Raw genomic sequence first — 16,392 nt, forward strand, 5'->3', positions numbered from 1 at the left:
TAGCCCTCATAGTCAACAGGGCTTCCTTTGTGGCTCAGCTGGTAAAGAATCTGCCTGCAATGCGGGAGACCTAGGTTCCATCTCTGGGTTGGGAAGATCCCCTGGAGAAGGGAGAGGCTACCCACTGCAGTATTCTGCCCTGGAGAATTCCATGGACTATACAGCCCACGGGGTTGCAAAGAATCAGACATGACTGAGCGGCTTTCACTTTCACTTTCAGTCATAGTCAACAAAGAGTCCGAAATGCTGTACTTGGGTGCAGTCTCAAAAGTGACAGAATGATCTCTGTTCATTTTCAAGGCAAACCATTCCATATCACAGTAATCCAAGTCAATGCCCCAACCACTAATGCCAAAGAAGCTGAGGTTGAATGGTTCTATGAAGACCTAGAAGACTTTCTAGAACTAACACCCAAGAAAGATGTCCTTTTCGTCATAGGGGACTGGAATGCAAAAGTAGGAAGTCAAGAGATACCTGGAGTAACAGGCAAGTTTGGCCTTGGAGTAAAAATGAAGCAAGGCAAAGGCTAACAGTGTTTTGCGAAGAGAACGCACTGATCATAGCAAGTACTGTCTTCCAACAACACAAGAGATGACTCTACACATGGACATCACCAGATGGTCAATACTGAAATCAGATTGATTATATTCTTTGTAGCAGAAGACGGAGAAGCTCTATACAGTCAGCCAAAGGAAGACAGGAGCTGACTGTGGCTCAGATCATGAACTCCTTATTGCAAAATTCAGACTTAAATTGAAAATCTATAGGAAAGCTACTGTCAGAAAGATAATAAGTGGATTCAGCAAAATTGCAGTATACAAGATCAGCATGCAGAATTCATTTGGGTTTCTGTACACCAGCACTGAACAATCTAAAATGGAAATTCCATTCCATGTACAATTCCATTTATAATAGCACTTAAGAGAATTACATACCTGGGGTAACTTTAGTTAAGGGGGTAAAAGACTTATACACATTCTGTTTTTTAGAAGTAACTCACTAAGTACAGCCAGCACTCAAGAGAGGAATAGGCTCCACCTTTTGAAAGGAGAGCTATCAATAACTTTTTAACATTTTATTAAATACCATAATGACAGGGGAAGAACATGAGGCAGCCCTCTGACATCCTGAAAACATCTATCTTCATCTGGGTAGTGATAATATAGGTAGAAAGAAAATATATGTGCCTGCATGTTATGTGAATTTTCACTGAACTGAGTGTGTAAGATTTATGGACTTTATGTAATACCTCAAAAAAAAAGTGGATACATACAGTGGCTATTGGAGAAGGAAATGGCAACCCACTCCAGTATTCTTGCCTAGAGAATCCCTTGGATGGAGGAGCCTGGTGGGCTGCTGTCCATGGGGTTGCACAGAATTGGACACGACTGAAGCAACTTAGCATGCATGCATACACAGTGGCTATATTTAGACTTTCCTTAATATCTACATTTTACTAGTTAATCTATCTCTTGGATATGATTTTATAGGGGAAAATATTACCCACATGGATGACGTGTAAGGAAATGGTACAGTATTTTGTAGCTTCTTTAATCTATTCAACATCTATGAGGAAACACTTAAATGTTAAAGGATGACAAAAACATATTTTTGAAATTAGAAAATTTCTGTTTTATATATGATCTCTTAGCTATAACTTTACTGAATTGAAATTTCTATATGTAGAGGCTGTTGGAAGCTGCTTGGGAGAAGTGGGTCCTATAGATTTCTCTACAATAGCTATACAACATAGTAAAGATACATCTTATACCAAGGCTCTTGACTTATTTGAAGATAAAGAACTTCAGTGGACCTTCATAGTGCTAACTTACCTGAATAATACACTGGTAGAAGATTGGTGAGTATTTAATGATACCTTGTGTCTGATAGCACTTCCTCAATTTGCCATTCAAGATTGATACCTCATATAAATTAACATTTCCAATAACTAAAGCTTTCTCCTTTAAGTTGCCATACTTTTGGTCTTAAATGTTTAGTCAAAATCATTGTATTTTTATTAATTCACATAATTACTAAAACCCTATGTGCCAGGTGCTTGTTATCATGATGTACATACTAGACAAGGTGCATGTTAAATTTTAGTGAGAGTGAAATTAAAAGTTGCTTAGTCCTTTCTGACTCTTTGCAATCCCATGGAATAGTCCATGGAATACTCCAGGCCAGAATACTGGAGTGGGTAGCTGTTCTCTTCTCCAGGGCATCTTCCCAACCGAGGGATCAAACCCAGGTCTCCCGCATTGCAGGCAGATTCTTGACCAACTGAGCCACCAGGGAAGAGTAGACTAGACAAATAAACAATGCAAAACTAAGTGGTTCCACAGAAAGCAGTAAGATAGGGGAATATAAATGGGGATATTCTGGGCTCTTGTCAAAATCAAAGGTACCACTCTTCCTCTCAAGCTAGACATTTTGATCCTTTTTTAAAAAAAAAAGTTTTATTTTATATTGAAGTATGATGGATTAACAATGTTGTGATAGTTTCAGGTGGACAGCGAAGGGACTCAGCTATACTATATCCAGTCTCTCCCAAACTCACTTTCCATCCAGGCTGCCACATAACATTGAGCAGAGTTCCCTGTGCTATATATACAGTAGATCCTTGTTGGTTATCCACTTTAAATATAGTAGTGTGTATGTGTCAGTCCCAAACTCCCTACCTCTCTCCTTCATCCTTCCACCTTGACAACCATAAATTCCTTCTCCAAGGCTGTGAGTCTGTTTCTGTTTTATAAATAAGTTCATTTGTATCCTTTTAAAATAAGTCATAGATTGGGATATCAACTCCAAAAGTTTTAAGCTAATCATACAGGGCTTTCTTTTTCCCATTAATGCTCAATACAAAACAAAATGGCAACAGTTAGTATAATTTCAGCTTGCTGATTATGAGATTACTTTTGCTTTCTCGTCCCCTCCCCATTTATTTATTTGCAGTTATCTATTTATTATTTGCAGACCCTTGAACAATGTGAGGGTAAGGATGCTTTGCTTAGTGGAAAATTCATGTATACTTACAGTTGGGGCTCTCTATCCATGGTTCTGTATCTGAGGAGTCAGCCAACTGCAGATGGTATGCTGCTGCTGCTGCTGCTAAGATGCCTAAGTTGTGTCTGACTCTGTGCGACCCCATAGATGGCAGCCTACCAGGCTCCCCTGTCCCTGGGATTCTCCAGGCAAGAACACTGGAGTGGGTTGCCATTTCCTTCTCCAGTGCAGGAAAGTGAAAAGTGAAAGTGAAGTCGCTCAGTCATGTCCGACTCTTAGCGACCCCATGGACTGCAGCCCACCAGGCTCCTCCGTCCATGGGATTTTTCCAAGCAAGAGTACTGGAGTGGGTATAGTACTATAGTATTTACTATTGAAAAAACTCTGTATAAAGTGGATCTATACAGTTCAAACCCTTGTTGTTCAAAGGCCAAATGGATTTATTTTTGATACATTTGAGCACTTCATCACCACCATTTTTGGGGACTGGGTTCAAACGATTTTTGTCCACAATTGGGCATATTTCTAAGGTGAATAGGGCTTCCCAGGTGGCCCAGTGGTAAAGAATCCGCCTGCCAATGCAGGAGAAGCAGGAGACTCGGGTTCGATCCCTGGATCAGGAAGATCCCCTGGAGAAGGAAATGACAACCCACTCCAGTCTTCCTGCCTGGGAAATTCTGTGGACAGAGGAGCCTGGTGGGCTACGGTCCATGGAGTTGCAGAGAGTTGGACATGACTGAGCAGTCATGTACTCCCACACTATGGTAAAAAGGTATTTTGCATCTGTTTCCCTGTAACACCCTCTCCTTCTCTTGGGGAGTAAATGATTGGCAGTAGTGTCTGCATGCTATGTTTTCATTGTTGATTTTAAGGACGTTTATCTTTCTCTCTTTTATTGTTGTTGTTACAGTGAAAGGACTGGCATGGTTTCCTTCCCAACATTTTGTTAGAAAAATTTTCAAGCATACGGCAAAATTGAAAGAATTTTGCAGTAAATATGCATATAATTACCACCTAGATTTTTACTATATTCTACCATTATTATACTTATTTTATCACATTTAGCCATTCTTCTATTCATTTTTAAATTCATCTCATTCTAAAAAATGTATTTCAAAGTGTACCTGATACAGATTTTGAAGAGATTTTCCACAGAAAATTTACAAGCTTTGTGTTTCACTTGTTACACAGTAATTTGCAACTGATTTTTCAGAAAAATGTGCACAAAAATACTAGTGTGACTTAAACTTGAGAACCTCAGGGAATAGGTACAGTTTGTTTTTACTGTCTTTTTTGTAAGAGGAAAAAAATCATTACATGTTTGAGGGACCTCAGGTATACAAAGGGATGTTGACTAAGGAATTCACAGAATCATGGAAGGCTTCTGTGAGGAAAGGAGAAGGCAATGGCAACCCACTCCAGTACTCTTGCCTGGAAAATCCCATGGACGGAGGAGCCTGGTAGGCTGCAGTCCATGGGGTCACTAAGAGTCGGACACGACTGAGCGACTTCACTTTCACTTTTCACTTTCATGCATTGGAGAAGGAAATGGCAACCCACTCCAGTGTTCTTGCCTGGAGAATCCTAGGGACGGCGGAGCCTGGTGGGCTTCCGTCTATGGGGTCGCACAGAGTCGGACACAACTGAAGCGACTTAGCAGTCTGTGAGGAAATGTCATTTAGTGAATCTGAGTGTTCAGGAATTAACTGGAAGATGATTAGGAATAAAACATTCCAGGCAGGGAATAGCTAGAGTAGAAATAAGCTTCATGTGTTTGAGGATCAGAAAAAGCCTGGTGTGGAAGAAGATGACGTGAAATGAAATTAGAAAGGTCAGACTAATTCTGATTAATAAATTTGGATTTTATTTGAAATACATAAGGAAGCTATAGAGTTTTAAGCAGAGTAGTCATGATGCAACTAATCCTTTTATTGTGACTTTTATATGGCAAATGGCTTGTGATAGGGCAAAAATGGAAATAGGAAGCCTGATTATGAAACTGTTGCAGTAGTCCAGAGGAAGGGTGGCAGAAGGCAGGCTTCCCTGCTAGCTCAGATGGTAAAGAATTTGCCTGCAGTGCAAGAGACCCACGTTTGATCCCTGGGTCAGGAAGATCCCCTGGAGAAGGAAATGGCAACCCACTCCAGTATCTTTGCCAGGAGAATTCCATTGGCAGAGGAGCCTGGTGGGCTATGGTCCATGGGGTCACAAAGAGTTGGATGAGACTTTCACTTTCACTTCACTTTCAGTGAAGATGAAATGGAACCGGGGGATATTTTTAATACAGAGGCAGCAGGACCTGCTGATGAATTGAATTTGGAGGAGACAGGGAAAGACAGCAGAATGAAGGATGAATTCACGTTTAGGGTTTGTACTTCTGTGTCTTAAATTGAGACTCCTAAAAGGACTTAAGCCTTTACTTGATAGCTAATTATCATATATAGTATCAGGCTTTATGACATTTTATGTCATTTATCATGTTTTCAGTACTATTGTATTGCAGTCCCCTTTTTCTTAATTTTTTGAAAAAGAGAAGGACCTTTAATTTTTTATTAGAGATTATAGATGTCTTCTCTAATAATTCCAACTAGCTTTTCACTTACTGTTTGTTTAAGATTGTTCTAGATGATAATTTTATTATTTCTGGGAAATCCATTCTCTGTTACCCCAAATTATTTGTTCCTCATAGAGAAAATGTTATCAAATATTTTTTTGTGGGTGATTAGTATTCTGTCATTCTCATTCCTCATTAGTCAGTGTTATTTTCAAGTATTTCTTTTTATGAGACTTTTTAATTTATAGTAAGTCATAAACTTTCTTATAGTGAATGAAAGGAATTGCTGTTACAGTGATTAGTAACTCAGGTTTACTAAAGGAATATTAAAAAGTGCTTTAGTAATTGTTGTTTGATGTTACATAATTTTATAGGTATAAAATTTCCTAATAAATGCAGAGGTTTCCTAATATAATTTAAGGTTTTAATTTTTTCATAAGGAGTTGCTTCACATTCATCAAGATTAATATTGATATACTTTGTGGCATTTGAATTATATGTGTTTTTCAGTGTCAAAGTGCGAGCGGCAGCTGTTACCTGTTTGAAAAGCATTTTATCCACAAAAACTGGACATAGTTTTTGGGAGATTTATAAGGCAACAACTGATCCCATGCTGATCTATCTACAGCCTTTTAGAACATCAAGAAAAAAGGTCTCTCAAGTAATGAATGTTTATTGAATACGCACTATATCTAGAACAGTTCTATTTGCTGTGGGCTATGAATGTCGTATTGCTCAATTATGCTAACACTTAACGTTTTTTGGAAATAATTTCAGCTATAATTTGAATCCAGGGGATTTGTATTTTTAGTTATGGCTGTGTGGAAAAGCTGAGAGAAGTAGCCTAGAGAAATTATGGTTGATTTGGGGGCACATAGGAGGAGTTCTTAATGACAGGCTTTTTTTTCAAGGAGTGGAAAACCCTTTCTTTGACCAGATACAAGCCATTGCTCCTGGTGTGGTTTATAGGTAATGTGATAATAAGTTAATGTGAAATTTAAGATGACCTATAGATTTCTCCCTTTTTCATGTTGAGGTCAGACATAACAAGGTTCCACTGAAAGGACTCTATGAAAGATACTTAAGAACTCTTGGTTCTTTTTTAATCTAAGCATTTTTCTTTAATATTTTCTTTTCATAAAGCAACTGAGAAATATGCTATTGAGTTTTCAGTAACATAGTGTATCATAAATATAATTTTGGTTTTAATGAAATTATTGGCAGTGTAAACTTATTAATCAGTCCTGAATATTATAAATTATAAAATTATAAATAATATTATAAATTATAAACTATTATAAAGGAAATCAGTCCTGAATATTCATTGAAAGGACTGATGCTGAAGCTGAAGCTCCAGTACTTTGATGTGAAGAACTGACTCCTTGGAAAAGACCCTGATGCTGGGAAAGATGGAAGGCAGGAGGAGAAGGGGACAACAGAGGTTGAGATGGTTGGATGGCATCACCAACTCGATGGACATGAGTTTGGGCAAGCTCCAGGAGTTGGTGATGGACAGGGAGGTCTGGCGTGCTGCAGTCATGGGGTTACAAAGAGTCAGACATGACTGAGGAACTGAATTGAACTGAATATTGTAACCTGTAAAACATTGCAGTTTTAAGATTTTAAAATTTCATTTCATCGTGAAATCAGTTCTGTATGGTAGATTTGGACTGGTTACATACATGAGGCAGAGAGTCTGTGATTTAACATACCACTAATAAACTGAGAGTAGAAGTTTCCTCCTGTTTAGATCAGTAAATTTTCACCAGATTCTGCCTTTTATAAGCATAATTGTATTTTAATTTAAAAAAGTAACTGATGCCTCTAGATTTAGTTTTAACTATATTTAGTTTTATTTGGAAACATGTTTGTTTATGCCTAGATGTTTGTTTGGCATAGGAAAGATAAAATGTGTTTCTGGTTACCGTATTTACGTTTTCTGATCACTTTTTTCTAGTTTTTAGAAGTACCAAGACTTGACAAAGAAAGTCCTTTAGAAGGCTTGGATGATACAAGCCTGTGGATTCCTCAAAGTGAAAATCATGACATTTGGTTAAAGACACTGACTTGTGCTTTTTTGAATAGTGGTGGCACAAAAAGTGAAGTTCTTCAGTTATTAAAGCCAATGTGTGAGGTAAGATTAGTCTACCCTTTCTACTTCTGTTTTTTTCATTTGAGCTTTCTCATCATAATTTTCTTTGCTTGTCCCATTCCATTTTGCTTTTGTTCATATTCATGGCCTATATATAAAAAAGAGTTCTGTGTACTGCACATCACCTTCATGCAAAATAACTTATTCAGCTGTTGTGAACCCATTGAACAGAGCGTCTTTTAGCACTTTTCAGCTGTGAGGTAGCTACATTTTAGGTGAGTTCTAAGGGGGTGTCCGGAGAAGGCAATGGCGTCCCACTCCAGTACTCTTGCCTGGAAAATCCCATGGACGGAGGAGCCTGGTAGGCTACAGTCCATGGGGTCGCTAAGAGTCGGACACGACAGAGTGACTTCACTTTCACTTTTCCCTTTCATGCACTGGAGAAGGAAATGGCAACCCACTCCAGTGTTCTTGCCTGGAGAATCCCAGGGATGGTGGAGCCTGGTGGGCTGCCGTCTATGGGGTCGCACAGAGTCGGACACGACTGAAGCGACTTAGCAGCAGTAGCAGCAGCAAGGGGGTGTCATGAATAACATGTTACTAATGCTAGTTAAAATACAGATGATTAGAAATTATTTGTGTTAACCAAAGGTCTGCTCTAACTTTTTGATTTACTTCTATTGAGGTCATTGTCATTAACTTTCTGTGATGCGTTTTTTAAAATTTTTATTGAAATATAATTGGTTTACAATGTTGTGTTGATTTCTGCTGTACAGCAAAGTGAACCAGTTATACATGTATCCACTCTTTTTTAGATTCTTTTCCCGTATGGATCTTTAAAGAGTATTAGGAAGAGCTCCCTGTGCTATACAATAGGTCCTTATTAGTTGTCTATTTTATATATAGTAGTGTGTATGTCAGTCCCAGTTTCCCAGTTTATAGCCAACCCCTGTCCTGGAACCATACTTGATATTCTACATCTATGACTGTGACTCTGATTCTATTTTGTAAATAAGTTCATGTGTGCTTTTTTTTTAGATTCTACATAAAAGCTATATTGTATGATATTTACCTTTCTCTGACTTAAGTCACTCAGTCTGACAATCTTTGGGTCCATCCAGGTTGCTGCAAACATCATTATTTTGTCCTTTTTATAAAATTCTGTTGTATATATCTGTGCCACATCTTCTTTACCCATCCTCTGCTGATGGACATCTTGGCTGCCTCCAAGTCCTGGCTGTTGTGAACACTGCTGCAGTGAACGCTGGGGTGCCTGTGTTGTTTCGAATTATGGTGTTCTCTGGATATGTATGTCCAGGAGTGCGATTACAGGATCCTATGGTAGCTCTATTTTCAGTTTTTTAAGGAACGTCCATACTATGCTCCATATTGACTATACCAACTTATATTCCCCCCAGTAGTGTAGGAGGCCACACTTATTGTTTGTACATTTTTTGATGATGGCCATCCTGACTGGTTGAGGTGATACCTCATTGTAGTTTTGATTTGCATTTCTCTAGTAATTAGTGATGTTGAGCATCTTTTCATCTACCTTTTGGCATGTCTTTGGTATGTCTTTGGAGAAATGTCTATTTAGATCTTCCACCTAGTTTTTTTATTGGGTTTTTTTTTTCTTTTTGGTACTGAGTTGCATGAGCTATTTGTATATTTTGGAGAGTAGTCCCTTGTCTCTTGTTTGATTTGCAAAGATTTTCTCCCATTATGTGTGTTTGTCTTGTCATTTCGTTTATAGTTTCCTTTGCTGTGCAAAAGCTTCTAAGTTTAATTAGGTCCCCTTTGTTTATTTTTATTTTCATTGCTTTAGGAGGTGAATCAAAAAATATTTTTCTGTGGTTTATGTCAGAGAGTGTTCTGCCTATGTTTTCCTCTACAGTTTTATAGTATCTGGCCTTACGTTTAGGTCTTTAATCCATTTTGGGTTTGTTTTTGTGGATGGTGTTAACAGGTGTTCCAGTTTCATTCTTTTGCATGTAGCTGTCCAGTTTTCCCAGTACCACTTACTGAAGAGACTGTCTTTTCTCCATTGTATATTCTTGCCTCCTTCGTCATAGATCAGGTGACCATATGTGCATGGCATTGTCTCTGGGCTTTCTGTCCTGTACTGTTGATGTATATTTCTGTTTTTCTGCCAGTATCATATTGTCTTGATTACTGTAGCTTTGTAGTATATTCTGAAGTCAGGAAGCCTTTTTCCTCCAGCTCCATTTTTCTTTCTTCAAGATTGCTTTGGTTATTCAGGGTCTTTTGTCTCTCCATAGAAATTGTAAAATTCTTTCTTCTAGATCTGGTTAAATGCATTGGTAGTTTAATAAGGTTGCATTGAATCTGTAGATTGCATTGGGTAGATATAGTGATTTTCACAACATTGATTCTTCTAATCCAGGAATGTGGTATATCTTTCCATCTATTTGTTTCATCTTTGATTTCTTTCATCAGTGTTTTATAGTTTACTGAGTACAGGTCTTTTGCCTCCTAGGTAGTTATATTCCTAGGTATTTTATTCTTTTTTTTCCCCTTGACCACTCTGTGAGGCTTGCAAGTTCCCCAACTAGGGATTGAACCCACACCCCCTGCATTGGGAGACATTGAACCACCAATAGGGAAATCCTATTTTATTTTTTTTAATGCAGTGGTAAATGGGACTTTTTCTTTGATTTCTCTTTCTGGTCTTTCATTGTTAGTGTATAGGAATGCAAGAGATTTCTGTGTATTAACTTTGTATCTTGAAACTACCAAATTCATTGAATAACTCTAGAAGTTTCTGGTAGCATATTTAGGGTTTTCTATTTCTATGTATAGTATCCTGTCATCTGCAAACAGTGACTGTTTTACTTCTTCTATCCCAATTTGGATTTCATTTCTTTTTTTTCTCTGATTGCCATGGCTAGGACTTCCAAAACTCTGCTGAATAAAAATGGTGAGAGTACACATCCTCATTTTGTTTCTGATCTTAGAGAAAATGTTTTCAGCTTTTCACCATTGAGTATGATGTTAGTTTGATGTTCATTTTGGTTTTGTCGTACATGGCCTTTATTAGGTTGAGGTAGGTTCCCTCTATTCCTGCTTTCTGGAGAGTTTTTTTTTGTTTTTTTTTAATCATAAGTTAGTGTCAAAAGCTTTTTCTGCATCAAATCTGTGACATGCTTTCTTTGTTATTGTTGTTCAGTCACTGAGTCAGTTCTTTGCAACCCCATGAACTACAATACGCCAGTCTTGCCTGTTCTTGGCTGTCTCCTGCAGTTTGTTCAAACTCATGTCCATTGAGTCGATGATGCCATCCAACCATTTCATCCTTTGTCCCTCCTTCTCCTCCTGCCCTCAATCTTTCCCGGTAACAAGGTCTTTTCTAATGAGTTGGCTCTTCACATCAGATGGCCAAAATATTGGTGCTTCAGCTTTAGCATCAGTATTTCAAATGGATATTCAGGGTTGATTTCCTTTAGGGTTGACTGTTTAAATCTCCTTGTTCTCTAAGAGTCTCTCCACAGTCTACTCCAGCATCACAATTTGAAAGCATCAATTTTTTGGTGTTCAGACTTCCTTATGGTCCAACTCTCGCTTTGATTATATGGACCTTTGACAGCAAAGTGATATCTCTGCTTTTTAATATGCTGTCTAGGTTTTTCATAGCTTTTCTTCCAAGGGGCAGGTGTCTTTCAAAATTTCATGGCTGCAGTCACCATCCGCAGTGATTTGGGAGCCCAAGAAAATCAAGTCTGTCACAGTTTCCATTTTTTCCCTAACTATTTGCCATGAAGTGATGGGACTGGACGCCATGATTTTTTCCCATTTATTGTTTTCCTCTATTTCTTTCCATTGATCACTGAGGAAGGCTTTCTTATCTCTTCTTGCTATTCTTGAAATTCTTCATTCAGATGGGTATATCTTTCCTTTTTTCCTTTGCCTTTTGCTTGTCTTCTTTTCTCAGCTATTTGTAAGACCTCCTCAGATAACCATTTTGCCTATTTGCATTTCTTTCTCTTGGAGGTGGTTATGATCACTGCCTCCTGTACAATGTCACGAACCTCTGTCCATAGTTTTCAAGGCACTGTGTCTATCAGATATAATCCCTTGAATCTATTTGTCACTTCCACTGTATAGTCATAATGCATTTGATTTAGGTCATACCTGAATGGCCTAGTGTTTTTCCCTCCTTTTTTCAGTTTAAGTTGGAGTTTTGGAATAAGGAGTTCATGATCTGAGCCACAGTCAGCTCTGAAATTAGGGTTTATTAAAAATGTAAACTTTTAAACATGACTGTTAGAGCTCTTCATTCTAGGTAGAAAAAGTGCTAAAATCCTATTTTCAGCTTTTTTCTTAAATTTTGATCCTCATTTTCCCATTTGTCAAATCTGTTATTAGTAAAACTTTTCAAGTATCAAATATTTTTTACAGTAGTCACATAGTAATTTTATTTGTAAGCAATATCCTATTTCATTATATGCAAATAACCTCGACTGGAAATGAACTATTTCAATGTAATATATATGTTCTATATAGATATTCTAGGTTAGTTTGATTAAAAAAAAACACTAACTGGTACATATGTTTTTTTGTATATTTTTTAGTAGTATATAGAGTATGTGACTTCAGTTCAGTCGCTCAGTCTTGTCTGACTCTTTACGACCCCATGAATTGCAGCACGCCAGGCCTCTCTGTCCATTGCCAACTCCCGGAGTCTACCCAAACCCGTGTCCATCGAGTCGGTGATGCCATCCAACCATCTCATCCTCTGTCGTCCCCTTCTCCTCCCTGCCCCCAATCCTACCCAGCATTAGGGTCTTTTCCTTAGTATGTCATTAACAGGGAATGAATATTTTAAGTAAAATATTTTTACTTAAAACTACTGACTGAATGTGTTTGTATATTTTAGGTGAAAACCGACTTTTGTCAGACTGTGCTTCCATACTTAATTCATGATATTTTACTACAAGATACAGATGAATCATGGAGAAATCTCCTTTCTACACACATTCAGGGATTTTTCACTAGCTGTTTCAAACACTCTTCACAAACAAGCCGATCCACAACTCCTGCAAATTTGGATTCAGGTATTCTGTTAAATTTCTCAACTTTATACTGTTAAATTCTCAGTTCTAGAGAAAGATATTTTTTGAGTCCCATCAAGGCGCTTTGTAGACTTAATCTCATAACCTCTAAACATCTATTCTGCCATCTGTAAAATGGAGATAAAAGTTGTAACAAGTTTTTGATGAAATATTGTGTGTAAAACACCTAGGATAATACTTAATGCATAGTACACTCTCATTAAATATAGACTAATATTAATGGAGCAACCGATTGAATATTTAGTGCATATTAAACACTGTGCTTGTTGCTGGCAGAATTACTCATAATTCTGTGATCTAGGATTACTACAATTAACATTTGGCATATACATTAGTTTTTTAAGAGAAAAATTGTATTATGTTTTATTTATACTTTATAACTTACCCTCCTTCCATGCTGTTGTATCAGAAGTATTTCCCATGTTGAGAGCTTATTGCAGGAGAAGTTAAACCAAGAATTGAATACACATGGTCTTCCTTGGTGGCTCAGTGATAAAGAATCTGCCTCCCAATGCAGGAGATGTGAATTCGATCCCTGGGTTGGGAAGGTTCCGTGGAAAAGCAAATGGCAACCCACTCCAGTATTCTTGCCTGGTAAATCTTATGGAGAGAGGAGCCTGGTGGGCTATAGTTCACGGTGTCACAAAAGAGTCAGACACGACTTAGCAACTAAACAATAACATCAATACATTGTTGAGGGCTCATTGTTGGTCAGTTTTTCAAACCTAACTTTGAGAAAAGGAAAAGATTTATAGATCTGTGATGTTAACTTACAGATTAATACGTCCTGAATATGTATTATTAGTGTATTTTATGTACAAACATAAAACTAGGTACAAATTCACATACTGTGCTTCAAGACCAATACAGTTGACTAAGACTTTTTTTCATCTTTATCAGCTGTTTATGCATGTTTGTGTTATAGCCTTTTAAACATAAAATCAGCCAGTTTTATTTTTGTCTTTGTATAGTGCCAATATTTTTATTGTTGTAAATGAAAGTTTAAATTTCACATGTAAAATCTATTATTGAAAAAGAAAGTATATAGATGTCTATCCAATGATTTCTTTTCTGATGTCTATCAGTCTCACTGCCTTCATTTGAATGTCCTATGTACATCTCAAATTCAGCTGTCCAAAGGTAAATTTATCATCTTCACCTCCATCCCCCAGCCTCCTCCTTTTAATAAAGAGCATCCAGTGGTTTAAGCCTGAAACCTTTCTCACATGTCTCATCTGATTACCAAATCCTTGGAGTTCTGTGTTATAAATAACATTAGTCCATCTGTTTTTCTCTGTCCAGAGCTGCTTTCCAGCTCTGTAGTTCAGTTCAGTGAAATCTTTCAGTAAATTCTCCATGTTCGTTCTTGTTTCAGCCATCTTGCTATTGTCTGGAACACTGTTCTTTCTTCCTTTCCAAATGAAACATTAGTTTTTCAGATATCATTCTTTCCTGTGAAACTCTTCTTGTTCAGAGTTCTTTTTTTATATGCCTCTCTGATATTCTAAACTTTCTCTATCATAGCACACATCACACTGTATTAAGAGTCTCTTAGGCTAGTCATTGAGTTCCGTTTGGTCAGAAATAGTCTTTCTTATGCCATTGTATACTGAGCACCTACCTAATACATTAAAAAGTCCTATGTAAATAGTTACTGAATCAATGAATTAGTCCTCTTCAAAAATAAAATATAAATTACAGTTAAATTCATAATGTTATAAAGCTTAATAGTTTCTTTTAAAATAAAAAGAAATGTCATTAAATTCCATTTGTTGATTCATATTTACTAAGAGCCCATTTTGTGCTAGAACCTTATAGTATAGAGGAAGACAATCCCAGACAAAAGGAAGCGGACACCTGAGCGCACCTGTCTGGGACTGACGGGACATCTCTTTCTTTGTCAGAGACAGAGCACTTATTCCGAGGCCATGTGGATAAAAAATCACAAAGAACGATGCTTGCTGTTGTGGACTACATGAGAAGACAAAAGAGGTAATGTGGCTATTGGTTCTTGAGTTTGGGAATTTAGAAGTGTAACTTGTTATTGCTGACTGAATTTTAACATGATTATTTGAGGTAATGCTGTTGCAAGGTGCTGTATTTAATATGTGTGATGCTTATATCTCCTTGAAATAATCCATATTCAGGGTGGAGCTTTGGTGAAATCAATGTCAGGAACTCTCAATACTTTTCTTTTTTTAAGTGAAGTATAGTTGATTTATAATATTGTGTTAGTTTCTGGTGTTCATCAAAGTGATTTAGTTATGTATATGTGTTTTTTTTTCAGATTATTTTCCAGTATAGGTTATTGTAAGATAAATTACAAGACTTTGAATACTGTAGGAACTCTGAATTCTTGGAGAAGGAAATGGCAACCCACTCCAGTATTCTTGCCTGGAGAATCCCATGGACAGAGGAGCCTGGCGGGCTGCTGTCCTTGGGTTGCAAAGTCAGACAGGACTGAATGACTGAGCACTGAATTCTAGCTCCAACTATAACAGTTAACAGTGTTATCTTTGCTAAATCATTCAGTCTTTGGGGGCTTAAGTTTATTTCGTTTATAGTGATGGAAAAGGAATAGTGATTTTCCAGGTTATTCTTAGTTGCATTGCTCCTCTTTTTAACTTTTTTCTTTACTTTTATCTCAGAAGTAGCTAGAGTTATGTAAAAAGTTCCTTTGTTTATCTTTATTGTGAAACACAAGTTTCTTCACTGGGTAACATGGTCCTCACAATCTGTGGTCTATACAGTGATACTGTGCTGTAGCAGTGTTTATTTCCTTGATTCCGATAAATTGTTTTATAATTCAGTATTTTTGTTCCTATTATTTCTTTTGAGACATTTAACAGTGAGTACAGGAATTGATAGAGAGTATGGTCGGCTGATTTGTACTGCTCCAGAGTTGACCAGAACTTTAAAGAAATAGTGTAGTAGGCCTGTAACTTGAATAGGTAGGCATTGATGGCTCGTTGGTTTGTACGGTGGTAGTGGCAGTGGCTGATAAAGAATGGGAGGGAATGGTGGGAGAAAAATAAAAAATTGGTAGTGGAATTTGGAAACATTTTTTAACCTAAATGCATTTACATCTTAAAAATTAACTCCTCTGTATCCTCCTCTTACCTTTCCATCTCGTGCTTAGAAAAAAAAGTGTTAGGCCTTTCAGTGTCTGCATTTCTGGTTAGAAAGTTACTGATTCACTATATTGTTTTATATTGAATCCTCTTGTGAGAAACCCCATATAGAACTTTAACAGGCAGCGTCTCTTTTCTCAGTGTTGGGAGGCCGTTTCACCTCTGAATTACTCATTTTATATTTACCATTGAGTAGAGTAGTATTTACTTGGGTTAGCCTTCAAGAAGATAAAATTTCTCAATATTAAGTTTTTATTCTAAATAAGGCCTTTAAGAAGATCCCTTGAGAAACATGACTGGGACTTAGAATAGAGAGGACGGCCTGGAGTTCAGGTTCCTGTTTCTCAGAACAGCTGTAGTTAAGTCTTGGCCACGTGATAGGCACTGTATTCAACAGCTTTGTAAGCGTTGTTTGCTCATTACAGCTATTCTCTGAGGTATATATTGTTTCCTGGTTTTGCAAATGAAGAAACTGAGGCTTAAGAAGTTAAGTTGCCAAAATTCATACAGCTTGTGATAGGT

At 37.3% G+C, this 16,392-nt stretch overlaps 1 protein-coding gene across 1 annotated transcript in view; it reads left to right on the forward strand.

Annotated features, from left to right (window-relative positions):
- The window catches only part of ATM (ATM serine/threonine kinase), a 150,433-nt gene that overhangs the window by 79,604 nt on the left and 54,437 nt on the right, over positions 1-16,392 (forward strand). The window contains exons 36-40 of the mRNA XM_081545355.1: positions 1,687-1,858; positions 6,068-6,209; positions 7,515-7,691; positions 12,544-12,721; positions 14,644-14,731. Of these exons, the coding sequence (XP_081401481.1) occupies positions 1,687-1,858; positions 6,068-6,209; positions 7,515-7,691; positions 12,544-12,721; positions 14,644-14,731 (757 nt within the window). The remainder of the gene's footprint in view (positions 1-1,686; positions 1,859-6,067; positions 6,210-7,514; positions 7,692-12,543; positions 12,722-14,643; positions 14,732-16,392) is intronic.

Source organism: Giraffa tippelskirchi, chromosome 11 (genome assembly GCF_054371585.1).
Source record: "Giraffa tippelskirchi isolate mGirTip1 chromosome 11, T2T-mGirTip1v1.2.pri, whole genome shotgun sequence".
NCBI classification, from domain to species: domain Eukaryota; kingdom Metazoa; phylum Chordata; class Mammalia; order Artiodactyla; family Giraffidae; genus Giraffa; species Giraffa tippelskirchi.